Source organism: Camelina sativa, chromosome 7, assembly GCF_030686135.1.
Source record: "Camelina sativa cultivar CO46 ecotype springtype chromosome 7, ASM3068613v1".
NCBI lineage: Eukaryota > Viridiplantae > Streptophyta > Magnoliopsida > Brassicales > Brassicaceae > Camelina > Camelina sativa.
In genome coordinates, this window is record NC_141886.1 from 9,548,633 (window position 1) to 9,570,440 (window position 21,808).

The following is a 21,808-nucleotide window of genomic DNA, read 5'->3' on the forward strand; positions in this document are numbered from 1 at the left end:
GTGGAGACGCACTAGAGATCGATGTCTCGTTAAAACCCCTTCGGTAAACCCATTGGGACAAACCCGAAGTAGGAAAAAGAGTACAACTCCTTCTAATGACTTAGGGGTGTCTTCACGCTAGCGTGATGGTGAAGACACACAAATCAAGCTTCCCAAAGTTGGTCGCACCCAAGGCTCTTCATTGGTGATGCTAGCCATGAGCCATTGGTGTAAGGTTGGAGCTTGGCTTGTCGGATAGATATCCTTCGGACGCTTACTATATGCTCTTGCCTTGCTCCCCTTGATGATCCTTAGGCCTCGCTTATACCATATTGATGTTCCGCACCAAGTTCCATGCTCCTACGCGAGCTGCTAGACGATGGTACCAAAGTACTGGATCGTACCGCGGTACGGCCAAGACCCGGGTTCCATCAGGTTGTCTCTGAGAAAATGAATGCAGTGATTCATAGTAGGATTGTAGAGAAATTACCAGATCATGGAAGCTTCGTACTTGATTGTTCTATCTCAGAAGAACGGTTCGCTTACTCGCTTTGTGATCTAAGTTTTAGTATCAACTTGATGCCATATTCAGTTGATGTGAGACTTGGGATGACATATTTTAAGCCAACTAAGATCTATTATCTTAGACTATGTCGAATATCTAATTGTAGGTGGCACCGGGCATGCAAAAACCGTAATGAGTAATGACTAGCCATTTATTTAAAACTCTGGATCAGCTGTTAACTATTATTAATGGTAGACTAAATTTCTTTTGCACAGTTAGAGTCTTAAGTGCGAAGTGAATTTGTTATTGTGTGGTTTGCTTTTCATGGTTCTTTAAGATAAAGAATACATTTAACTAATGTAAAACAACCTTACACAGATTGATGAAACCCACTGAATCATGGTGCAGTATGAGACTTTTTGAGCAGGTATGAGATTTGTTGCAAACATATATATAGCAAGTAAAGAGAGCCTTATGAATTGATACAAGTGAAAATAGTTGGAAATCAAACTGTTACTTTAAGTGAAACATGAAATACTTATTTGGAATATGCTTCTCAGCTTGTAGTTCTAGAAGCATCAAGGTTGATCTCCTTTCGTCTTCAGCATCTCGAGGTATGATTTCATGATCTTCTTGTCCGATTCATAATAGGATTCCATCCTATTCAAAGGTCTCATGTCAAGATCAATGAAGTGTACCTGCCCACGACGTAGACCGGCCTCAGTTTCATTGTAAGAGAAACAATTCAACAAAAGAGAAGATTTAGTACCGGGAAAGTAATTTAAAAAAACAAGTACCTTGTACTCAAAATCTTGCTTTGTTGATTCAAGATGAACATTACCGTGGGATGAGGAACTTGAAAGACCGGTCTCTCTTGATCTAATACTTACCATTACACTACAATCCGTTGCAGTAGAAGATATTAGATAATTCTTCAAAATATTTACTTTTTCATCTTGTGGCATTGCATGCATGGCACCAAATTGATGTGACAATTTACTCTTTTCCAACTCTTGGCACGCTTTACATGGATGGTCAATTAAGTCATAGTACGCGTGAATCACTGCCTCGATGTTATATTTGTCAAGCTTTTGAACCTCTAGAAGCTGATCTAGAGCTCCAGATGCGTAAACAGTTTCTGCAACAAGCTCTATGAAACTATTTGCACGTACAATATCATCTTCGGTTTTGATGATACCTTTGAGTATATGCTCAAAAGCTAATTCATCCTTCGAGGTTGATATGCATTTGCTACCACGGAAGCTTCCAAAAACCAGAGAACCGTTCAAGAACACACGGAAATTTGTCTGAGGAGTCGCGTAGAGTGCTTTTATTGCCTTGTGTATTCTATCTTTGGATCCAGAGAAAAGATCTAAGGTATCATATTCACTGATTTCTAATATCTGTGACATGGCTCTAATCTGTTAGCTTCAGATTTGGATTGTGGATTTATTATGGGATGTAGAAGAAAGAGTACCTCGTTTTCCTTAAGCTTCCGAACTTGGTACATTTCGAAAAGTGGTATACTCTTCTTAATAAGATTTTCTTCCGATATGAAACTTGAAGATGGAAGAAATCCACATTTGGGCTATTTCATCAGAGTGAATACATATCAGTAAAAAAAATTAAGCAATAAAGTATATAGCTAGCCAAAATGAAAGAAATTCAAGACAGGCTAAGTAATAATAATGAACACCTTTATTTCAACAGTTAAACACGGTACATGATCCTCAACATGACCTGAAAGCATATATAGGAGATCATTAACTCGGGAGACATGTATCTTATAAACCAAAAAACAACATACAAGCTCACATCATTAATAGTTGAGTACACAAATTTGATTTACCGTGGGAAAAACGTGTCAAATCATCCATGAGAAGCACAGAAGTGCGGTTAGTATCCACACTAGATGCATTATCTCGCCGAGAAATATGCTGAGATCTCACCATTTTCTCAATAGACTCAAGAAACTCCGTTGCTACAAGACGACGAATCTGCAACATTCCCAAATCATCAAGACTCAAAACCCTTTAAAATATCCCAAATGCAACTTCCAGATTCTTGTAACCGTTACAATGATTATGAAAAGGGAAACAACATACTCCAGCATTAACATGTTTGTGACCCAATAAAGGTCTCATGACATGTTTGACAAACAAATAGTCCACCATATCCTTGTTTTCGCAAGATACAAGATCCTTAATTATCCCTCCCCAGATAATATTTTCGAGACTGGTAAGACCATTTCCACTTGTGTCTCCTCCATTTTCATTCTCTTTCTTTAGCTCTTTCTTTATCCTCATCACCTTTCCCAACTGCACATATATACCATAAGAGAGAAAAACAAAAGAAAATTGCAATCAATGTTTTATATTTCCTCCTAATTCCAAAAACGATAACAATAAGGCAACATATAATAATCTTTGGGATTAACTAGAAAAATATTCAAAGAGAAGACTAACGAAAGTGGGAGAGGATCCAGTGTAGGAGAGAACCAAATTAATAGCTCCTTCGCCTCTATATGACCAATTAACTGCATCTTTTGGTTCCAAAACAATTTCCTCCATCTGAATACAAACACACCAACACAGGTTAACAAAAAACATATTTTACATAACATTCACTACGTATCTTTTGAGCAATGATCAAATTGTAAACAAGCTGTGTAGCTCACTTATAAGAACGATTAAGAAATTATCGCGAATGTAACTCGATTAGTTTAAAAAAAAAAAAAAAAAACTTGATAAAGAGACTCCCCTAATAGTTTCTAAGTAGTATGAAAGAATAAGGCTATACGTACTCGTGACAAACAATTGAAGGTATATTTTTCAGGGTGGGAGGCCAGGACATTTTGTATGGTCCCCTTCCAAATGTCACTCGAACCAACGAACTTTAATATATATTAGACTTTCATATTTGATTAAATCTTAAAATTGGCGATGACGAGTTTTATATATGTGACATATACATTGCTCTTGTGTATAAAATATGTTTTACTCACACTTTTTTTTTTTTACTCACACATTACATAGGTATAAAATATGTTTTCAGTGATAGGAATTCACATTGAACAATATAAAATTTAATGTGAGTTGTTAGATGAAAAAATATTCATTTAAAAATCTATATTATCGTTAACAGTTTCATTATTGTAGATTTATATAGTTCGCCTCCTATACTACACTCATGTCTTCTGGAACAGACTTTCAAGTCTCAAGGAAATCACAACCAATTTTTTTTTCTACTCTTTAAACATTCTGAACTTTTAGCATAAGATTATAGTCATTGTACAAAGGATTTTTTTGGGTTGAATAAATTTCATTAGAAAAAAAAAAGTTTTATAGAGCAGAGAGTCAAAAAGTAGCAATGCTCCATATCTGACTGAAAAGCTTGAGAGAAAAAATAGAGATGTAGTTCACCTAAACAAAGAAATTTGTTACGAATTAAAAGAAAACAAAACAAATAAACAAAAAAAAACAAAATGACACTAACCTTTTGGATCTTGATGGTGCCAAAAACTCTTCTCTAGCCGACGTTTAGGAAGAAGAGAGATGCAATGCGTTTTGAGGACTGCTCTTGGGGGAAGTTCACACCTAAATAACTAAGTCTCTGCTTCGGACTTTTGGAGTCATCGTAATTTTTTTTATTAATTCCTAAGTAATCCGAATTATAATAAAATTATGTTACAACAACTACTCGGAAGGCTCCTAGAGCAACAACTACGGTTTTTATATTATCTTTAATAGCAGCCTTAATTTCACGGAACTTGTCTATGATACATTTCGGGAAAAATAATGACTAGCTTTACAAAATCATATTCCTATTTTAAAATGATGAAACCAAAAGCCAGTAGTCCTCGACGAGACGACGACTGTCATAAAATAAAGACTTCCTTTATAAATAAATATTATTAATTGCAAGATGAAAAAAATATTGATTGCATTATTAATTGCAAGATAAACGTTAGTCGGGCGGTCGGGGTGGGTTTAGCGCCTAATAAAAAAATTGGAGATTAAACGAGGATTAATCGGGGACTAGTTTTAGGGTTATTTTATTAAATTAATAGCAAATTAAAAATATATAGTACTAAATATATGTATAATTATGTTTATGTGAAAAGAAAAATATCAAATAAAATATAAAGTTATAGTATTATCTTTAACATTACGGTAAACACATAGATACGTAATTTTAAGAAAAAAATTATGATTTTAATTAAAAGTTTTTACATTAGTTATTGTAAAACATCATAAACTCTTAATTTAAATGTCTAAATAACAAAAATATATATCTTTGATTTATATTTGGCTCCAAAAATAATTGGTATATACTAAATTAGACGGGAATTTATCGGATTAAACGGTATAATCGGATAATCAATGCTAGACGGAGATTAGTCATTAATCGAGACGGAGAGGATAGGCCTAACGATTTTATGGGGCGGAATCGGTGCTAGGCGGGAATTTTTAAAACACGGCATGTATCACTAAATTCAAAGTATGCCATGCGCTGTAACGCAGTTTCTTTCTTAATATACAACTTAATATACATTTGATACTAACTAACTTCATATATTTTTTTCATCAGTTTGTGTTTCTCTTGAAATAGCAACAATAATGTCAAGAATCAAACGTTAGGTAGAGAGAAAATGTAAGATCATCTATAGCAACAATAAAAGAAAACGACTAACCTCTTTAATTTGACTCTTAAATGGCGCCGAGAAACTTTCCTACTCCTGGACCTTTAGGAAGAAGAGATACATATGTATATGCTTTTGAGTTTTGAGGACTTATATAGTGGAAGAATGAGAATCACACCTTACTAAACGTTTTGCTTCAGGGTTCAAGACTCCATGTGATTGATCTTCTAAAAACGACAAATTACTTTTTAACGTAACTCCAAGAATGCCGGCTCTCAGGGTTCAATGTTCAACAAATATCCAAAGACCGATTGAGAAAGTGTACAGAAAAGAAGTTTAGACATCCTTCAATTATAAGAATGTCAGTAATTAAAAGGGATTATTTATAAGGCAAAATAGGTTAGTACAATAAGAGGATATATGAAATAGAGATATAATTATATGTTCATGTATCAAAACAATTATTTGTCCAAAAGAAAAAAAAAACTATCCATATAACCGAATACAATTTTTTTTAACATTAATTATTCAATTTAAAATATTCATACAATGTTTCACAATTACTTTTATAGATATTTTGTAAATTTTGTTAAGTTTTAAAATTATTATTCTTCTTTATTTTTTTTTTAACTGCTTTGAATCATCATTTCATATCATACATAATATTATTAAAAGTACATTCAAAAATTCATAACAGATTCAAGTTTTTAAAAACGGATTGTTATATGTTGCCTTAATATTATTCATGGCAGTAACGCTCCATGTCCATTCTTGGCCCATGGATCCACTCATAGTCTATGGGCCCCACGTCCATTCTTGGCCCGTGGATCCATTCATATCTGACAGCCGGTTTACTACGTCTGGGAGATTTTAAAAACTTGTTTAATGTGTCCCTACAAATCAGCACATGATTTTTTTTTCACTCACACAATTCCGACAATCAATTTCTGGAAGGACACCCATTCTGAAATTACTCCAGCTCAAGCACGCTTAACTCTAAAGTACTTTCAGGACTCTTGACCGAAAAGATAATTGCATTTTGGTGACATAGGTGGTTAAATCAATTCTTTTAAACATTTCCGCAAATCGGGATGTTACAATTCACCCACTAATAGATCGCAAATTCTTTGTTGGCACCACCTCTTTCCACAAACTAGAGTGTCACACATACCAGCTAAAAAGTTTATTTTATTATGATTTAAAGTCATATAAATAAGACCAAATTAAATTCATCCAAATCTGAATTTGCCTGTATAAAAGATGAATAACTGTAGCACTAAAACTTTTTAAAGTATATATAAACCTTCCTTAAGTCATTCCCAATGGGGGTTTTAAGAGGGGTTTTAGTTGAAAAGAAGCAAAACAGTAAATGAGAGAAATAAATAAAAAAACATAAGAGAGCATACGTGTCAATTTTTCGTTAGCGAAAGAGAATAATAGAAGAAAGATTTTTTTTTTACGGTCGAATATTCCTTTCTTTCTTTCATCTCTCTGTCTCTCTCTTTCTCTCTCGATGGAAGTCCAAAATTGACGAAGGATTGAGATAGATTTGATTTTGGAGTCAATTGATTCGGATGAGATTGAAGCAATTGGAATCGGAAGGTAAGATTATAAGTTTAACAGTATGAACTCGCGATTAGTTATACGGATTAGGGTTGTTTGGGTTTGTGTTCGCAAATTAGGGTTCTTTGATGGTTGTTTGATGGTTCTGATTGTGTTCTTGATCGATATATCTTCTACTATGTCTTCTCTCATTGGGTAGATTGATAAGTATGTTTTTAATTTGGGCATGATTAATTAGAAGTTTGTTTCTACAAAAAGTATGAATGAGAAGTGTGTTTTTTTCATCTTGGCATGTTAACATAATAAAGCTACGATATATGGAAATGGGTTTTCGTGTTTACTCTCTCTCTCTCTCTCTCTCTCTCTTTTGTAGAGATCGTTGATCGAGCAGACAACTCTTCGCTTATCTCTCTTGTTAAGAGTTTTGACTCTGTTCTTGAAGTCTATGAAGGTTTCTGCAATTTGAAATAGGTATGATATTTAAAGTCATGCTCTTGTTTTTGAAGTCTATGAAGGTTTCTGCAATTTGAAACATATTACTGTCTGTTGATTTTGAGCCACATGTAAGATTCTTTTAGTATTACATCAATGTTTGCGTTCGCAAACATTGAAAGTTCTGAGCTTTCTTTGCTACTGCTTTCTTTGTATAAGACATAAGGGTAGAAGTGGTTCTTCGGTCTTCCTATTAGGAACATTGCTTTAGGTTTGAGTGTCGTGAGTTCAGTCACCAATGTACATATTAGAAACAACCGGTTTTAACATTGCTTGGGTTCTGAATCGTTTCTTGCATTTTTATGTTAGGCAGGGTGTTAATGAGCTCGTAGAAGCTACCGGAAAATGGTGTCCATGAGATCTGGTGATGAAAGCCTTCGACATTGCGTGTTTGATGTGCGGAGAGGTCAAACCGAAGGACAAGAGCTAGACAAGATTTTGTTTTTTTATCCTGCTGAGTTACACTTATCCACGCAGTTGTCAGTTATAGGGCTCAGTGAAGGTCTTATTACTTTTACTAGGTTAGTTGCTGCTCATTCTTCCCTTTTACTAGTTTTTTTTCTCATTTCTGGTGTTCGAGATTTGGTTGCATTTATGATCTTTTTCGATAAAAATGGTTGATAGATCAAGCTCCTTAATAAATAGTCTGTGTGAATCTTGTTCATCTTTTGAGGCTTGTTGTGACTACAAATGCAGAATTTTCTCTCCGGAGGCAGCTTGTGAGGTTATAGAAGCAGAAAGACATTCCCATGTTTTCTATGAGCCTGAACCAGATATATGGATGGTTATGGTAAGATATTGTCTTACTTTTACTTGTTCTAGCACAAAATTTTGTTATGAACGATGCACCGGATGTCGTCTTCGTAATGTCAATGAACAAGATCTGATCTAGACATTGGCAGGTTGTGGAGAAAAATAAGGAGACAGGGGCAATATGGAGGATTGAAGAAGGGTAGAAGTGGTTACTAACGAGTGTGATGTTGTGGCAACCTGTGTCTAAAAAAGCGTCGCCTAGGCGCGCCTGGGCGAGAGACGAGGTGATTATAAGGGTGTAGCGCCTCTAGTAGATGAGGCCAGGCGGTAGACCAAAGGCGCTCACTTTGGGTCGCCTTGCCATGGAGCCCGCCTCATCTCGCTTAGCGCCTGCAATAGTAGGAGGTAATATATGGTTAAACCTCAATATTTTCTCAATATTTGCTTACTTAAAATGTTTCTAGAATGATTTTGTTGATTGGCGTGAATTTATTGCTAGAAGCCCTAAACTTTTTTTGCATATAAAGTCAAACTTCACTATTAGCTTCATAGTTTCACGATAGTTTTTCCTCTCTGATCTAAGTCTCTACTCTCTAATCTCCCAACTCTTCTTCATCAACTCATCATGTCCGATTCAGTTCCTACTAAGGAAAAAGATCCAGCTAGGAAACATGCAACTCATGTTTCTTCCAAACCTGGTAGTTGGACGTGTAACTATTGTAAAAAAATCACAAGCGGTGGAGTACAACGTGCAAAACAGCACATTGTTGGTGGTTATAAAAATGTTACTGCCTGCACTATGGTTTCCGATCATATAAAGGAAGAAGTCAGAAGTTTCATGCTTAAGAAGGCAGAAGCTAAAGCCACTACTCAAATGATGCCACTACCACCCAATTTATACGATGAGTATGAGGAAGATGAAGATGAAGGTCAGACTAGTAAGCCATCGCCTTCAAATAAACGTAAGGGTCCAATGGACAAGTATGTATGTCCAACTCCTCCTGATGTCTTAAAAGGAAGAAAAGACAGAAAATAAGTTTTTGGAAAATCTGATAAAGAACTTAGGGACAGAGCATGTGCAGAGATTGCAAGGTGGTTTTATGATGCAAGCCTTCCTTTTAATGCGGTTAACTATGACAGTTTCAAATCTTTCACTTGAGTTAGTTGGTCAATATGGTTCTGGCTTTAAGCCACCAACCATGTACGAGCTGCGTGTTCCTTTTCTGAAGAAAGAAGTAAAAGAAACAGAGAAGCAGTTGGTGGAGCACAAAACAGAATGGTCAAGTAAAGGTTGTTCAATCATGTCTGACGGATGGCGTGATTCAGTTGTACAAAAGGACATTGTCAACTTTCTGGTTAATTCGCCAAAGGGATCAGTCTTCCTCAAATCAGTTGATGTATCAATAGTTGTGAAAGATGCTCATTTGCTGTTTGATCATCTTGATAGTATGATGGAAGAAGTTGGAGAATCTAATGTTGTCCAAGTGATAACTGATAACGCATCAAACTATATAAAAGCTGGTGAGTTTGTTATATCTTTAAGATTTATAAAGTTTTGTTTTGTTTTTTTTGATTGTTTCTGAGTCTAGTACTGATTTGTATTTTCTTACTTTGCAGGCCAATTACTAATGGCGAATCAACCACATCTATATTGGCTTCCTTGTGAAGCCCACTGCATCGATCTCATGTTGGAGGATATAGGAAAAATTCCTATGGTGAAGACTGCAATCAAGAACTGCATCTACATGAATGGCTACATCTATAGTCACACTTCTATTGTGAATATGATGAGGAAATTCACTCAAGGAAATTTACATAGACCGGCAGTTACTAGGTTTGCTACATCATTCATCACATTGTCGCAGTATCACAAGCAGAGGAAAAACTTGAGGAATTTTGTAACTTCCCAAGAAAATAATGATTCCAAGTGGTCAAAGGACTTAGGAGCAAGGAACGTGAAGAAGTTCATTATGCAAAACAGCTTCTGGCACCATGTGTTGTATGCACTCAAGTTGACAGGACCTCTAGTTAAAGTGCTTTGGTTGGTTGACGGAGAGAGAAAACCAGCTATGGGGTACATCTATGAAGCAATGGATAGAGCTAAAGAGGCCATTGCTAGGACCTTCAATGGTAGAGAAGAAGAGTACAAAGATGCATTTGCGATAATTGATAAGCGATGGGATTGTCAACTCCATCATCCTTTGCATGCTGCTGGCTACTATTTGAATCCAGAATTTCATTACAACAAAGAGTCTGGGGTGCATTGTGAAGAGGTGGAAAAAGGTTTCTACAGCACCATTGAAAGGTTAGTTCCTTCACTTTCAACTCAAGACAAGATAACCGACGAGCTTGTGCAGTTTAAAAATGCTTCTGGACTGTTTGGGATTCCAATGGCAATAAGACAAAGGACAACAAAATCACCATCTGAGTGGTGGTCTTCTTACGGAGGCTCTACACCAACACTTAGAGACTTTGCCATAAGGATTCTTAGTCTCACTTGTAGTGCGACAGGCTGTGAGAGAAACTGGAGCATGTTTCAGCATCTCCATACTAAGAAAAGAAATCGATTGGGTCAACAACGTTTGAATGACATGGTGTTTGTTAAATACAATTGAGCTTTACAACGCCGCTACAACAGGAAAGACACCATTGATCCCATCATCCTACAAGATATTGATGAGTCTAATGAATGGTTGGTAGGAAGAATGGATGAGCAGTCAGCTGATGAGTTTAATGATCTAGTGTATGAAGATGGTGATTTAACATGGGAGGCAGTAAGCACAGCATCTGGGGCTAATGAACCTAACTACAATACTAGAGGCAAAAAAGCATCAGGATCGGCAAAGTCTTCAAGAGCTGAGAAAGGGAAGAATGCAATATCAACCTCCACTCCAACTCCAAGGGCTGAAAGGACATCTCTAACTCTGATGACTTTGATTGATGAAGATGATGAGGATGAAGCTGAAGAAGATTTCATAGGAGGAGGTGATGATACTGAAATCTATGTCGAAGATGACGAGTTTGATGATGATGAGATGGATTTTTAGGCTTTGTGTTTAAGTTTTAAACTTTCGTTGGATTTGCTTTTACTTTGTTTTCATTTCTCTGTTTCAGACTCATGATTGGCTTTTTCTTTGTTTTCAAATCTTTCTCTATGTTTCAATTTCAAATGATAAGCTATTGGTTTTAGACTCAGGTTGTGCTTACATGGTAAGGAATCGATTATTTATGACTAACCTTATGTCTGTTTTTTGCAGTTGCGCCTCATACACCAAAGGCGTGGGGCGAATCTCACCTAGGCGCAGGGCGCCAAACCTACCATCTGTCGCCTCACCTCGCCTCTCGCCATTTAAAACACAGGTAGCAACCATTTTTGAGTACCAAGGATACACAAAGTCACCTGAGGAAGCTGTTGTCGATGCCATTAAAGCAGGTCAGTTTGAGCTCTTTAAACTTATTTTAAATTTGTATATGTTTTGTTTTATATATGATCCTCTTCTTTCTTAATTAATTTGGTGTTAGTTTAGGTAAGAGTCGAGTCAGTCATTGATGATTGCTTTGAGGAAGTGGTTGTGATAAATACGGTTAGTACTTGTTTAGGGAGTTACTTGTCGAGTCAGTCATTGATGAATGCTTCTACATCAGACTTATTGTTTGATGGTGTAGGGTTTGTTGGTTGTTATAATGTGATAAATGTGTGGTTGTTGTAGTTTAGGTAAAAACTTAAATTTGAACACCTAAACCCACTTGTTTTAAAAGTAAACTAGTGGTGAACATTGTATAAATAAAAGGTTTAGTTGATAGTAAAATACAAAACACACAACATTAAGCCTTTATCACAAATCACACAACATTAACCCTTCCTTCTCCTTCTAACACACACGAATAAGTAGACTATGGATACCAGCTTCTTCGACTTGCTACAAAGTCAGCATGAAACCCACATGCTTGTTGACTCTCCATATGAGAGTTAATGTTCTGATGCTCCACCTGCAGCTGCATCCCCTGTTGGTAACCGCAGAGCAAGGCATACATGGTTACCAGCAGATGATCTGATGCTTGTCAGGGCATGGCTGAACACGAGCAAGGATCCTATAACTTCAAACGAGCAAAGACGTGGAGCCTTCTGGGAAGGATAGCGGATTAATCGCAGATTATCTGAATGTTGTAGGCTGACCAAAGAGAGAGTCCAGTCATTGTAAGCAGCGGTGGGGTAAGATCAACGACACTGTGTGAAAGTTCGTAGGTTGCTATGAGGCTGCAACAAGGGAGAAAACAAGTGGGCAGAATGAAGATGACGTTATGAAGCTAGCAAACCAGATATACTTCAATGATAACAACAAGAAATTCACCTTCGAGCATGCTTGGCGAGAGCTTAGATATGATCAAAAGTGGTGCTTGTCCACATCTTCTAAAGGGACTAGGGTGAAAAGGACACGGGTGGATGGTTCTGTAGATCCTTCAAGTTCCCAACTGGTGGATGTTGAGGCTGAACCAATGATGACCCGTCCTCCTGGTGTTAAGGCTGCAAAGAGAAAGGCCAAGAAGAACAACAACACACAAGTGGATGTTGAGGGAGATCCGAAAGCTTGTTTGGATTTTGAGATGCAAGAGGTTCCGAGGATGTATGAGATGAAGCAAAAAGATTTTGCTTTGAAAGAGATGGAGTTTGCAATGAAAGAGAAGCATAGTAAGCATGTGCTGCTTGAAAATCTCATTGCAAAAAAAGATTCACATACTGAATCAGAAAAAGCTTTAAAGGACAAACTTATTGATGACATGTTGTCATCAATTTGATTCGGTTTGGTGTTTAAATAGTTGTTTGAATCACTTCATTGTAATCGGTTTCTTTGATGGTTGTGACTTTGTTGGTTAGCATGTACTCGGTCTTATGTAATCTTGAAGTCTTGTATTAGGTTCCTTATTTGGTTTTACTTATCTACTCGCTTTTAGTTTGTTCTCTTATGTAATCGGCGTTAATTCTATGAAATGTGTAATCGGTTTGTTCTATGAAATGTGTAATCGAATTTAACTAAGTTTGTTCTCTTATGTAATCTCTTCTTACTTATGTACTCTTGTGTTTACGGTTTCAGGATAAAGGACAACCCACATGCTTGTAAACCACATTGACCACACACAACAATCTCCACACAAGAGGCTCCACACACAACAATCTCCCTTTTTTTGTAATTTAAATTTTTGTAACAAGTACATGTTTTGTTTTTTTGTGACACACCCCACAAGTTTTTACCCCATATATTTTGTAACAAGTACACTTTTTTTGTTTTTTTGTGACACACACCACAAGTTTTTACCACCCACATCTTCAGAAATACACCTCTTCTGTTTTTTTTGTGACACACCCCAAGTTACACACAAGTACATGTTTTGTTTTTATCTCACCATACCACAAACTTTGTTACGATTGAACACCACATATTTTTGACCCTGCAAGTCTATAAAACGAAGAGATAGACTTATGAAACACTCACCAATTCTCAAACCTATCAAACACTCTCTATCTTATCAAACACTTACTATCATTTCTTTAACGTTTCTCCTAAAATAACATCTTCTTCTCATAATAATTTTGATGACAACATTGATGAATGCTTAAATCAAGTTTGTGACCAAATTTCCAATCAAGTTTGGCAATCTCTTCTTACTCCACCTGTTCAACATCAACAACCACCCAAACCAAAGAAGCCGCGAACTTTCATTGAAAGAAACCGTGAAGTTGGCCACGCCCACTTGTGGAACGATTACTTTAGTGAAGATGCGATCTACCCTCCTCGTATTTTCCGACGCCGTTTTAGAATGAAGAAGCCCTTGTTCATGCGAATCGTTGAGCGACTCGGAAATCAAATTACATTCTTTTAACAACGTAGAGATGCTACAGGAAGGTTGGGGCTTTCAACACTACAGAAGTGTACATCAGCAATTCGTATGATGGCATATGGTTCAGCTGCTGATGCGGTTGACGAATACCTCCGAATTGCTGAAACCACGGCGTACTCATGCTTGGAGCATTTTGTTCAAGCAATCATAAATTGTTTCGGAGATGAGTACTTACGAAGACCGACACCAGAAGATCTTCAACGACTACTTGATATTGGAGAGGTACGCGGATTTCCAGGGATGATAGGAAGCATCGATTGTATGCATTGGGAGTGGAAGAATTGTCCAACCGCATGGAAAAGTCAATATACACGTGGTTCTGGCAAGCCAACAATCGTTTTAGAGGCTGTAGCTTCACAAGATCTCTGGATCTGGCATGCTTTTTCGGACCTCCAGGTACATTAAACGATATAAATATTCTTGACCGCTCTCCCGTGTTTGATGATATTTTAAACGGTCGAGCTCCGAAAGTTAAATACTATGTCAACGGACACCAATGCAAGGTTGTTTACTATCTCACGGATGGTATTTATCCAAAATGGTCTTCTTTTATCCAATCTATTCCACTGCCACAAACTCCAAAAGAGTCTTTCTTTGCTTCACATCAAGAAGCTGTACGTAAAGATGTCGAGCGTGCTTTTGGAGTTTTGTAGGCTCGATTTGCCATAGTCTAAAATCCGGCTCTTCTTTGGGATAAGGTAAAAATTGGAAATATAATGAGAACATGTATCATATTGCACAATATGATAGTAGAAGACGAACGAGATAGGTACACTCAGTTTAAGGCATCTGAATTCACACACATAGAGTCCAATCGCACTTCAGAAGTGGACTCCAACTTACCAACAACCAGACCTTCATGTGTCTCCACTATGATGAACATTCGTTTGAGTGTTCGTGATCAAGAAAAACATAAACAGTTGCAAGATGATTTGGTTAAGAATATTTGGGCGAAATTTGGATGATACAATTAATCATTTTCCCTTTTTTTTCACTTTGTACTTCTATTTATTATGTTTTAATGTTTTCAATGTTCAAAATTTTATGAAATGCAATAATTTTATAAACATATATCTTAATATGCAAAAATTTCATATTTTACTTTAATTCCTTTATTTTCAAAAAAAAAATCAAATTAAGAGACTCAAAATAAAAACCCACCATTAAAGGGAAAATTTATAATTATGCTTCCCAAAATTCTTATTTAACTAAAAGTACATCTTATATTAATTCAAAATTATAAGAACCCTAAAAATATATCCCCTATTGAGGTTGCCCTTATCAATTACATGTAACATCATATTATTCTCTAGTCACAATTCACGGAAAATATTAACCTTCCTCGACGACTACGTTTGTACATTTCACGGAAAATATTGGCTCGTAAAAGACACTTTAATGATTCGTATATAAATTTCGTGGGCCCATGGTTTTGTTTTTACCCTTCTCACACGCACAATATTAGTTTTTCTTTTCTTGGTAAATTGTGTATAAGTTTATTATACACAAACTCCTTTCAATAGTTAATTTACCCCCTCTTTTTTAGTGGTCAACCTTTTCATTAAAAGTTTAAAACCCATAATAAACAGGTAAACATGATGAAAGGACTCCGTTACATTTGAAATCTTATTGATCCAATTAAACAGTACAACCAGAAAAACAAAATGGGTTAATATGTCTATTTCCGATGTATATTTTTATTTTTTTCTCTAAAATAGAGTAATTCTAAAATATAGCATTGTTTTTTTCCAATGTATTACTCTATTTTCAACTCTAAAATAGAGTTAGTATAAAAAAATAGAGGTGAGAATAGAGTTGCTCTATATATAGAGCAATCTTATCATTTTTTTCTAAAAAAGTAAAATATAGAATAGAAATAGAACAAATATTGCTCTATAATAAAGTTTTGAGTCTAAAATACGGTAGGGTTAGCGATGCCATAAGAAACACATGTGCAACACATATAATACGTATATATATATATATATATATGTCTAGATTATAATCCGTGATATACCTTGAAACAAATTTTAAAATTAAATTTTTGTTAATATGCTATTTTTATTCTCTACGGTCATAAAGCTTTTCACACAGGAGTGCTTGCTGGTCATGTACCTCGGAGTTACAAAGAAGCGATGCAAGATGAACTTTGTAATAATGCTATGCTCTTAAACAAGCGCCTCATATTTGGTTTTCAAAGTTTGCTAATGCATTGACCACGTTTGGGTTTGTTCAATCTTATGCAGATTATTCACTTTTTTCACTTACTCGCTCGTGGTGAGAGAGAGCTTCGAGTGTTGGTCTATGCTGATGACTCATTGGTATGTGGTAATGATATTCCCACTCTCATCAAATTTAAGGAGTACTTGAGTAGTTTGTTCCATATGAAAGATTTCAGCAAAGCAAAGTATTTTTTGGATTAGAAATAGCTCGTACTTCCGACTAGATATTTTTATCCCAACGCAAATATGCTCTTGATATTAGGGTTTTTGGGCTGTAAACCTGAGTTTACTCCTATGGAACAAGGTCATCATCTCAGTTTTTTGATACTAGTCCACTTCTTCCAGATCCTATGTAGTATACCCGCCTCATTTGCCGCCTTATCTATCTTCTCATCACCACGCTTCCAGAATTATGTTATTGTGTGCATGTGTTGTCTCAATTTATGAAAGCTCCTCGCGAGACTCAATGGGAATCAGCTCTTCGTGTTTTTCAGTTTCTTAAAGGGTCACCAGGTCAAAATATCTTCATGGAAGCTAATTCTGATTTGCACCTTAGTGTTTATTGTGACTCTAATTATGCTTCATGTCCGTTAACAAGACGCTCTTTGAGCGCATATATTGTGTTTCTTGGTGGATCGCTCATATCTTAGAAAACTAAGAAGCAACGTACCATCTCACGTTCTTCCGCTGAAGTCGGATATATGGCTATGGTTAGAGTCACTGATGAAATAATTTGGCTTAATCAATTACTCTTGGATCATGGTGTCCTTTAAACTACACCTTCTCGTATGTTTTGTGCTAGTCAAGCAGCTATTCATACTGCAGCTAATTTTGTTTTTCATGAGCATACTAAGTACATTGAGGTTGATTGTCTCGTCGTTCGTGATGCAATTCAAGATGGGACAATTTCTACAACTCGTGCACCCACGACGGAATAACTCGCAGATGTTCTCACTAAGGCGCTCAGATGACCTTAATTATATATATTCTACACTACATATTGGATGAATAAGAAGGAACATATTCTCTAAATTCACAGTTTCTCCTGAATCGATGCACTTTGATTGCATTATTTGTTTTAATTAAAGACAAAATATATATACTCTTGCTACATGTATTCAAACTCATACGGTCTTGCCTCTTGGGGAAGCGTAAAATTTTTCTTGGTTAAGGTAATAGGATAGGAGTCATTAATGTCAGATTATATAACACCTATTGCATCTTAGATCATCACGGCTGGAACTTGTTTCTAAACACACTTCTCTGCTAGCTGTTTTGTCCCCTCTTATTGTGATGGCTCAAAGATCAGAGTAACCAAAGTTTAATATGAGTCTTCTCATCAATGAGAAGAATAACAAAGTTGTTATGGCTGAAGCTGATATGGAATTTGTTGATGTGGTTTGTGGTCTCCCAATGGCCCGTATGTAAATGCAGATTCTGGAACAACTCGCTGTGAGGAATATGTTGTTGTACCGAACAGAGCGTTGTGCCAATCAGGAAGCTGCATCAGATCACAGGCGCCCGAGTTGCTGACATGGATGTGTGAGCTGACGTGGCAAGACATGAGTGGATGTGATGATATGTCGAGGAAAGTTGATGACTTGGCATTGAAGATAGAGACAAGATTGGTCTTGGAGATATGAAGAATATTCTCCACGACAAATAAGGAAAGGATAAGTTTGAGCAGTCAACAATTTCCTTATCCTTGGAGATATGAAGAATATTCTCTGCAACAAATAAGGAAAGGATAAGCTTGAGGAGCAAACAGTTTCCTTATCCCTTCTAGGGTTTCTCAAGTCGTGTATATATATTCTAGAAGTAGACCACTAGCCAATTTGAGCACTCTAGAATATGGATACAGTTGTAAACTTCGAAGCCACAAAGATAAGGCTTAGAAGGGGTGTTCCCAGTTCTCTATGACGTTAATCAGGGTGATGATAAAGTGCGCAGAGAATTGTTTTTCTTTCTCTTAGATCTACACTGGTGAGAGTTTAGATAAGATAGAGAGAGGGTTGTTTTCTTCTCTTATAGATAAAAAGAGAGAGGGTGGGTTGTCTTCTCTTAGTTCTCTTAGATCTACACAAGGTGTTGTGTTAGATAGAAAAGAGAAAGTCTTAGATTCATTCTTAGTCGAGATCAATCCTATTGGGTAGAATAGGTTAAGTAAGGGCCGAGACAAAATTGTATCAAAGATAAATTTTGTTGATAAGATTGAATAGAAAAGCATTGGCTTGGCGCGTTCCAAGTGTGAATCAGTGTGTTGTGTTTCTCTATACCTTTACAATTGGTATCAGAGCAGATGCCTGATAAAAGAATTTTTTTTATCTTTTCAACAGGTGAGATCTTGAGACGATGTATGGAGAATCCACAACAGCTCATTGATGAGAACAATCAGCTGATGCTTGACGCTGAGCATTATGATGATTGGAAAGCATAAATCAGACAGATGATTCAGAGTTGTGATATGGAAGCCTGGTTCACTGTTGAAGATGGATGGTCACTTACAACACTTACGAACATGAGAGGAGAAACTGTAATAAAGCCTTGTAAGCTGTGGACGCCTGAGAAGGAAGAGCTGCTTTGTAGAGTCTTCACGCTTGAGAAATTGTTGTCTGAGGAGAAAGTCATTTCATCCTTGTTGAGACAATGTCTTGAGGATCAGCTAAAGAATAACAAGAGGCTGAGTAAAGGAAGAAAGGATCTGGACAAGCGGTTGATCAGTCACAAAGGTACTATGATTTCAAACTGTGATATGAGCAACCATGGAGGAAACTCAAGTGGTGACATGAGTGTAGTGAACGGGTCTGTATATGGTCAGAAGGCTGCAAAACAAAGGTGATGCTGTCAAACGAGTGTCTGAGTTCAACCTGCAGAAGACTAAACAGATGACTGTTGTAAACAACCTGAGAGGGAAACTGCATGGTTGTTGGTATTGTGGTGTGACTGGTCATATTAAGGTTGATTGTTACAAATTTAAGAATCGTGTAAGTCAACTCATACGCCAAAAGAAGTTCCACAAGGTTGAAAGAAGAGGACAAGAACAGAAGCTAGGGCAAAACCGTGAAGTGTCGAAGATCTGAACAAAAGAACATGTCGTTGTTACTATGCAAGCCAGAGCCTCCACAAAGCTGCCTATTTCAAGTGTCTGGATTGTACTATACCACTCACGCATCTGAAGGAGTGTCACAAAGATGTTTGAAGATACAGGCGAGTAAACATCAAGAGGCGTGACGTGAGCTGGTATGTTGCGCACACTGTTGATGATCAACAGACTGTTGTGTTGAAACACTGGTTCTTTGATAGTGGTTGTTAAATACACATGGTTGTGAATCAAGGAAGGCTTAGCTGACATGGTCACTTTTGGAGATGAAGATGAAGGTAAAATCAGTGGCAAAGGTGTATCTCGTTGTAAAGATCTGTCCACTATGGAATTTGTTTAGCTTGTTGATGGTGTAAAAGCCAATCTGATTAGCATCAGTCAGCTGAGTGACAAGGATTTAGATGTTACCTTCACCGAGAAAGGATGCCAGGCGGTTGATGAGTACCACAATAATTAGGTCGAAACTCAGCGCTCTGATAATAGCTATTATATATGGAAGTCGTCCAATCCAAAAGCAAAAAAACTCAATCAGCAATGTTCTCTGATGCCCAGAGACATGATCTCAGAAGAAGTGCATTAACTAGTTGTTGTTAAGTGTAAGCTGAAGCAGTCAGGAAACTGTGAGAATCACTTCCATCGAGAAGCTGCTGGAAGGATTCAGGAGGGCAGAGTTGTTGTGTCTGCTGCTACTACACAGAGTTGTTCGGGTGCTGTTAATGGCGTGGCAAGTCAAAGCTTTGCAAATGGATTCAAAATGTAACAATGTGATATATCTCAGACAGGCGAAGCTACAGAGGTGGTTACTATGTCTATAGATGTTGTTGTAGAAGAGACAAACGTGGACAAGTTGTGGAGAACAATGCATGAGTGATCATACAAAGCTCTAAGGAGAGTTTGCTAGCCTCAGCACCTTCACTTCGACACGAGGTTTGATCAGTGCATGTGAGTAACAAAGGAGTGAAGATGAAGCCACACCTATGTGAGTTGAAAATGTTCTATCTTAGAAGATGATTCAAGAGATTGTGTAAATGGTAACTGGTACGGTGGGCTGATCAGTTGTCTGAAGATGTGTTTTAACAGCAAACCAGACATATGTTATGTACTTGCAAGTTGTGAGTGTTTTAGTATCACACATGCAAGCTGCTGAAAGGAGTGTCAAGTATTTCAAAGGCACATGCAACATAGGGTTGATCTGTTAGGGTGACATAGCTCTCTGAATCGACATAGGGTTGATCTGTTAGGGTGACATAGCTCTCTGAATCGCCGTGAAGTTCAGGTGTCTACATGGACAACGGAGATGTGATGCTCTGGTCATCATCATACATGCATGTTTGGACAATTTTGTGTTAACAAACGGACGATCGTGTTTGCTCTTAATGATGCTGCATGCAACTGTTGAGTTTCTCAGGAATGTGTTTGCTTCAGCAAAGGTGTGTGAGATTCTTGGACTACTCTGTCAAGTGCCAAGGGGTTTGATCAAGATAGTGAATGCTCTTTTCAAAGAACTATGGATTTGGAGTTTCACATGTACAATCAACTCTCTGTTTGATTGTGGTGAAGAAAATGTCTAGGCTGGTACTAGACATGTAAGGGCAACAAGATCTGTGTCGAATCATTCAAAGAAACTGGTTTAGATGCAAGAATGAAGGTTATCTCCAATGAAGCAGAGATTTGATAAGTGTAGAACATGATACACAAGGGACTGTTTTTTCCTGCAAAGCTTGTGTATGATCACATTCACATTGTGATTCGATCAAGAAGCTACTTGATGTTCGAATTCTTGACTATTAGCGTCCTATTGCCCAACATCCAGTTGTGGTTGCAAGGAGAGTCAAAATGCCTATAAACATGAAGCTGTTTCAATAGGCGACGAAACTGATCATCAAAGTGCTTAAGGATGTGAAGCACTGTTAGCAGGTAAGTGATTCCCATAACTCAGTATACTGTTGTGATACATATGTCTGTTTTTGACTTAGTTGATCACTCAAGCTGGGGGAGAATGATTTTGGTTCTGGTTTTTGATATAATTCTAATCAATGCCTAATGTTAAGGAGTTCTGGATTTATGGGGGAGAATTGGTTTAGGGGGAGAATCATTGTTTATGGGAGAGACTTAATTGATTACTTGGTTGATCTTAGGTTGCTAATGATTGAGAATATGCGAATTGATTAAGTCTGATTAGAGAGCTATTAAGAACATGGTTTCCGTTGCAGCCCGCTGGGGTTTCTGATTATTAGGTTCTTAATCATAGTTCTGTTTGAACAAGCTGTTGATTGATTTTGCTAGATAATGACTATTGTTTTGTCTAGTTGTTGCTTGTTCTGTTTTTTGGCTTGTGTTTGTTGGAGTGTCTTTTCAGGATGAACCAGAGAGATGCTTGAGTATCAAACTCAGTCAAAAAGGGGGAGATTGTAAAAGCAGATTCTGGAACAACTCGCTGTGAGGAACAAGTCATTGTACCGAACAGAGCGTTGTACCAATCAGGAAGCTTCATCAGTTCACAGGCGCCCGGGTTGCTGACATGGATGTGTGAGCTGACGTGGCAAGACATGAGTGGATGTGATGATATGTCGAGGAAAGTTGATGACTTGGCATTGAAGATAGAGACAAGATTGGTCTTGGAGATATGAAAAATATTCTCCACGACAAATAAG

The 21,808-nt window shown here is 37.1% G+C and overlaps 2 protein-coding genes and 1 pseudogene across 3 annotated transcripts; 2 read left to right on the plus strand and 1 right to left on the minus strand.

Moving 5' to 3' along the window:
- Positions 1-919: 919 nt before the first annotated feature.
- Positions 920-5,253, minus strand: LOC104700825 (inositol-pentakisphosphate 2-kinase-like). Of its 2 annotated transcripts, none has more exons than XM_010416418.2 (9): positions 5,178-5,253; positions 3,980-4,140; positions 2,950-3,054; positions 2,590-2,802; positions 2,334-2,481; positions 2,181-2,224; positions 1,962-2,072; positions 1,282-1,887; positions 920-1,182 (listed from the first exon to the last, which is right to left on the minus strand). In XM_010416418.2, exons 3-9 carry the CDS (start codon positions 3,052-3,054, stop codon positions 1,063-1,065), a joined length of 1,347 nt encoding a protein of 448 aa, XP_010414720.2. In that variant the 5' UTR covers positions 3,980-4,140; positions 5,178-5,253; the 3' UTR covers positions 920-1,062. The 2 variants fall into 2 exon arrangements, with proteins under 2 accessions (XP_010414720.2, XP_087314171.1); XM_087458045.1 differs by having other exon boundaries at positions 3,980-4,358; positions 5,178-5,249.
- A 2,995-nt stretch (positions 5,254-8,248) lies between these two features.
- Positions 8,249-10,981, plus strand: LOC104704479 (uncharacterized; annotated as a pseudogene).
- A 1,255-nt stretch (positions 10,982-12,236) lies between these two features.
- On the plus strand, positions 12,237-12,731 carry LOC147941108 (uncharacterized). Its single transcript, XM_087458382.1, has one exon. The coding sequence runs from the start codon at positions 12,237-12,239 to the stop codon at positions 12,729-12,731; it is 495 nt and encodes a 164-aa protein (XP_087314508.1).
- The last annotated feature ends 9,077 nt before the right edge of the window (positions 12,732-21,808 follow it).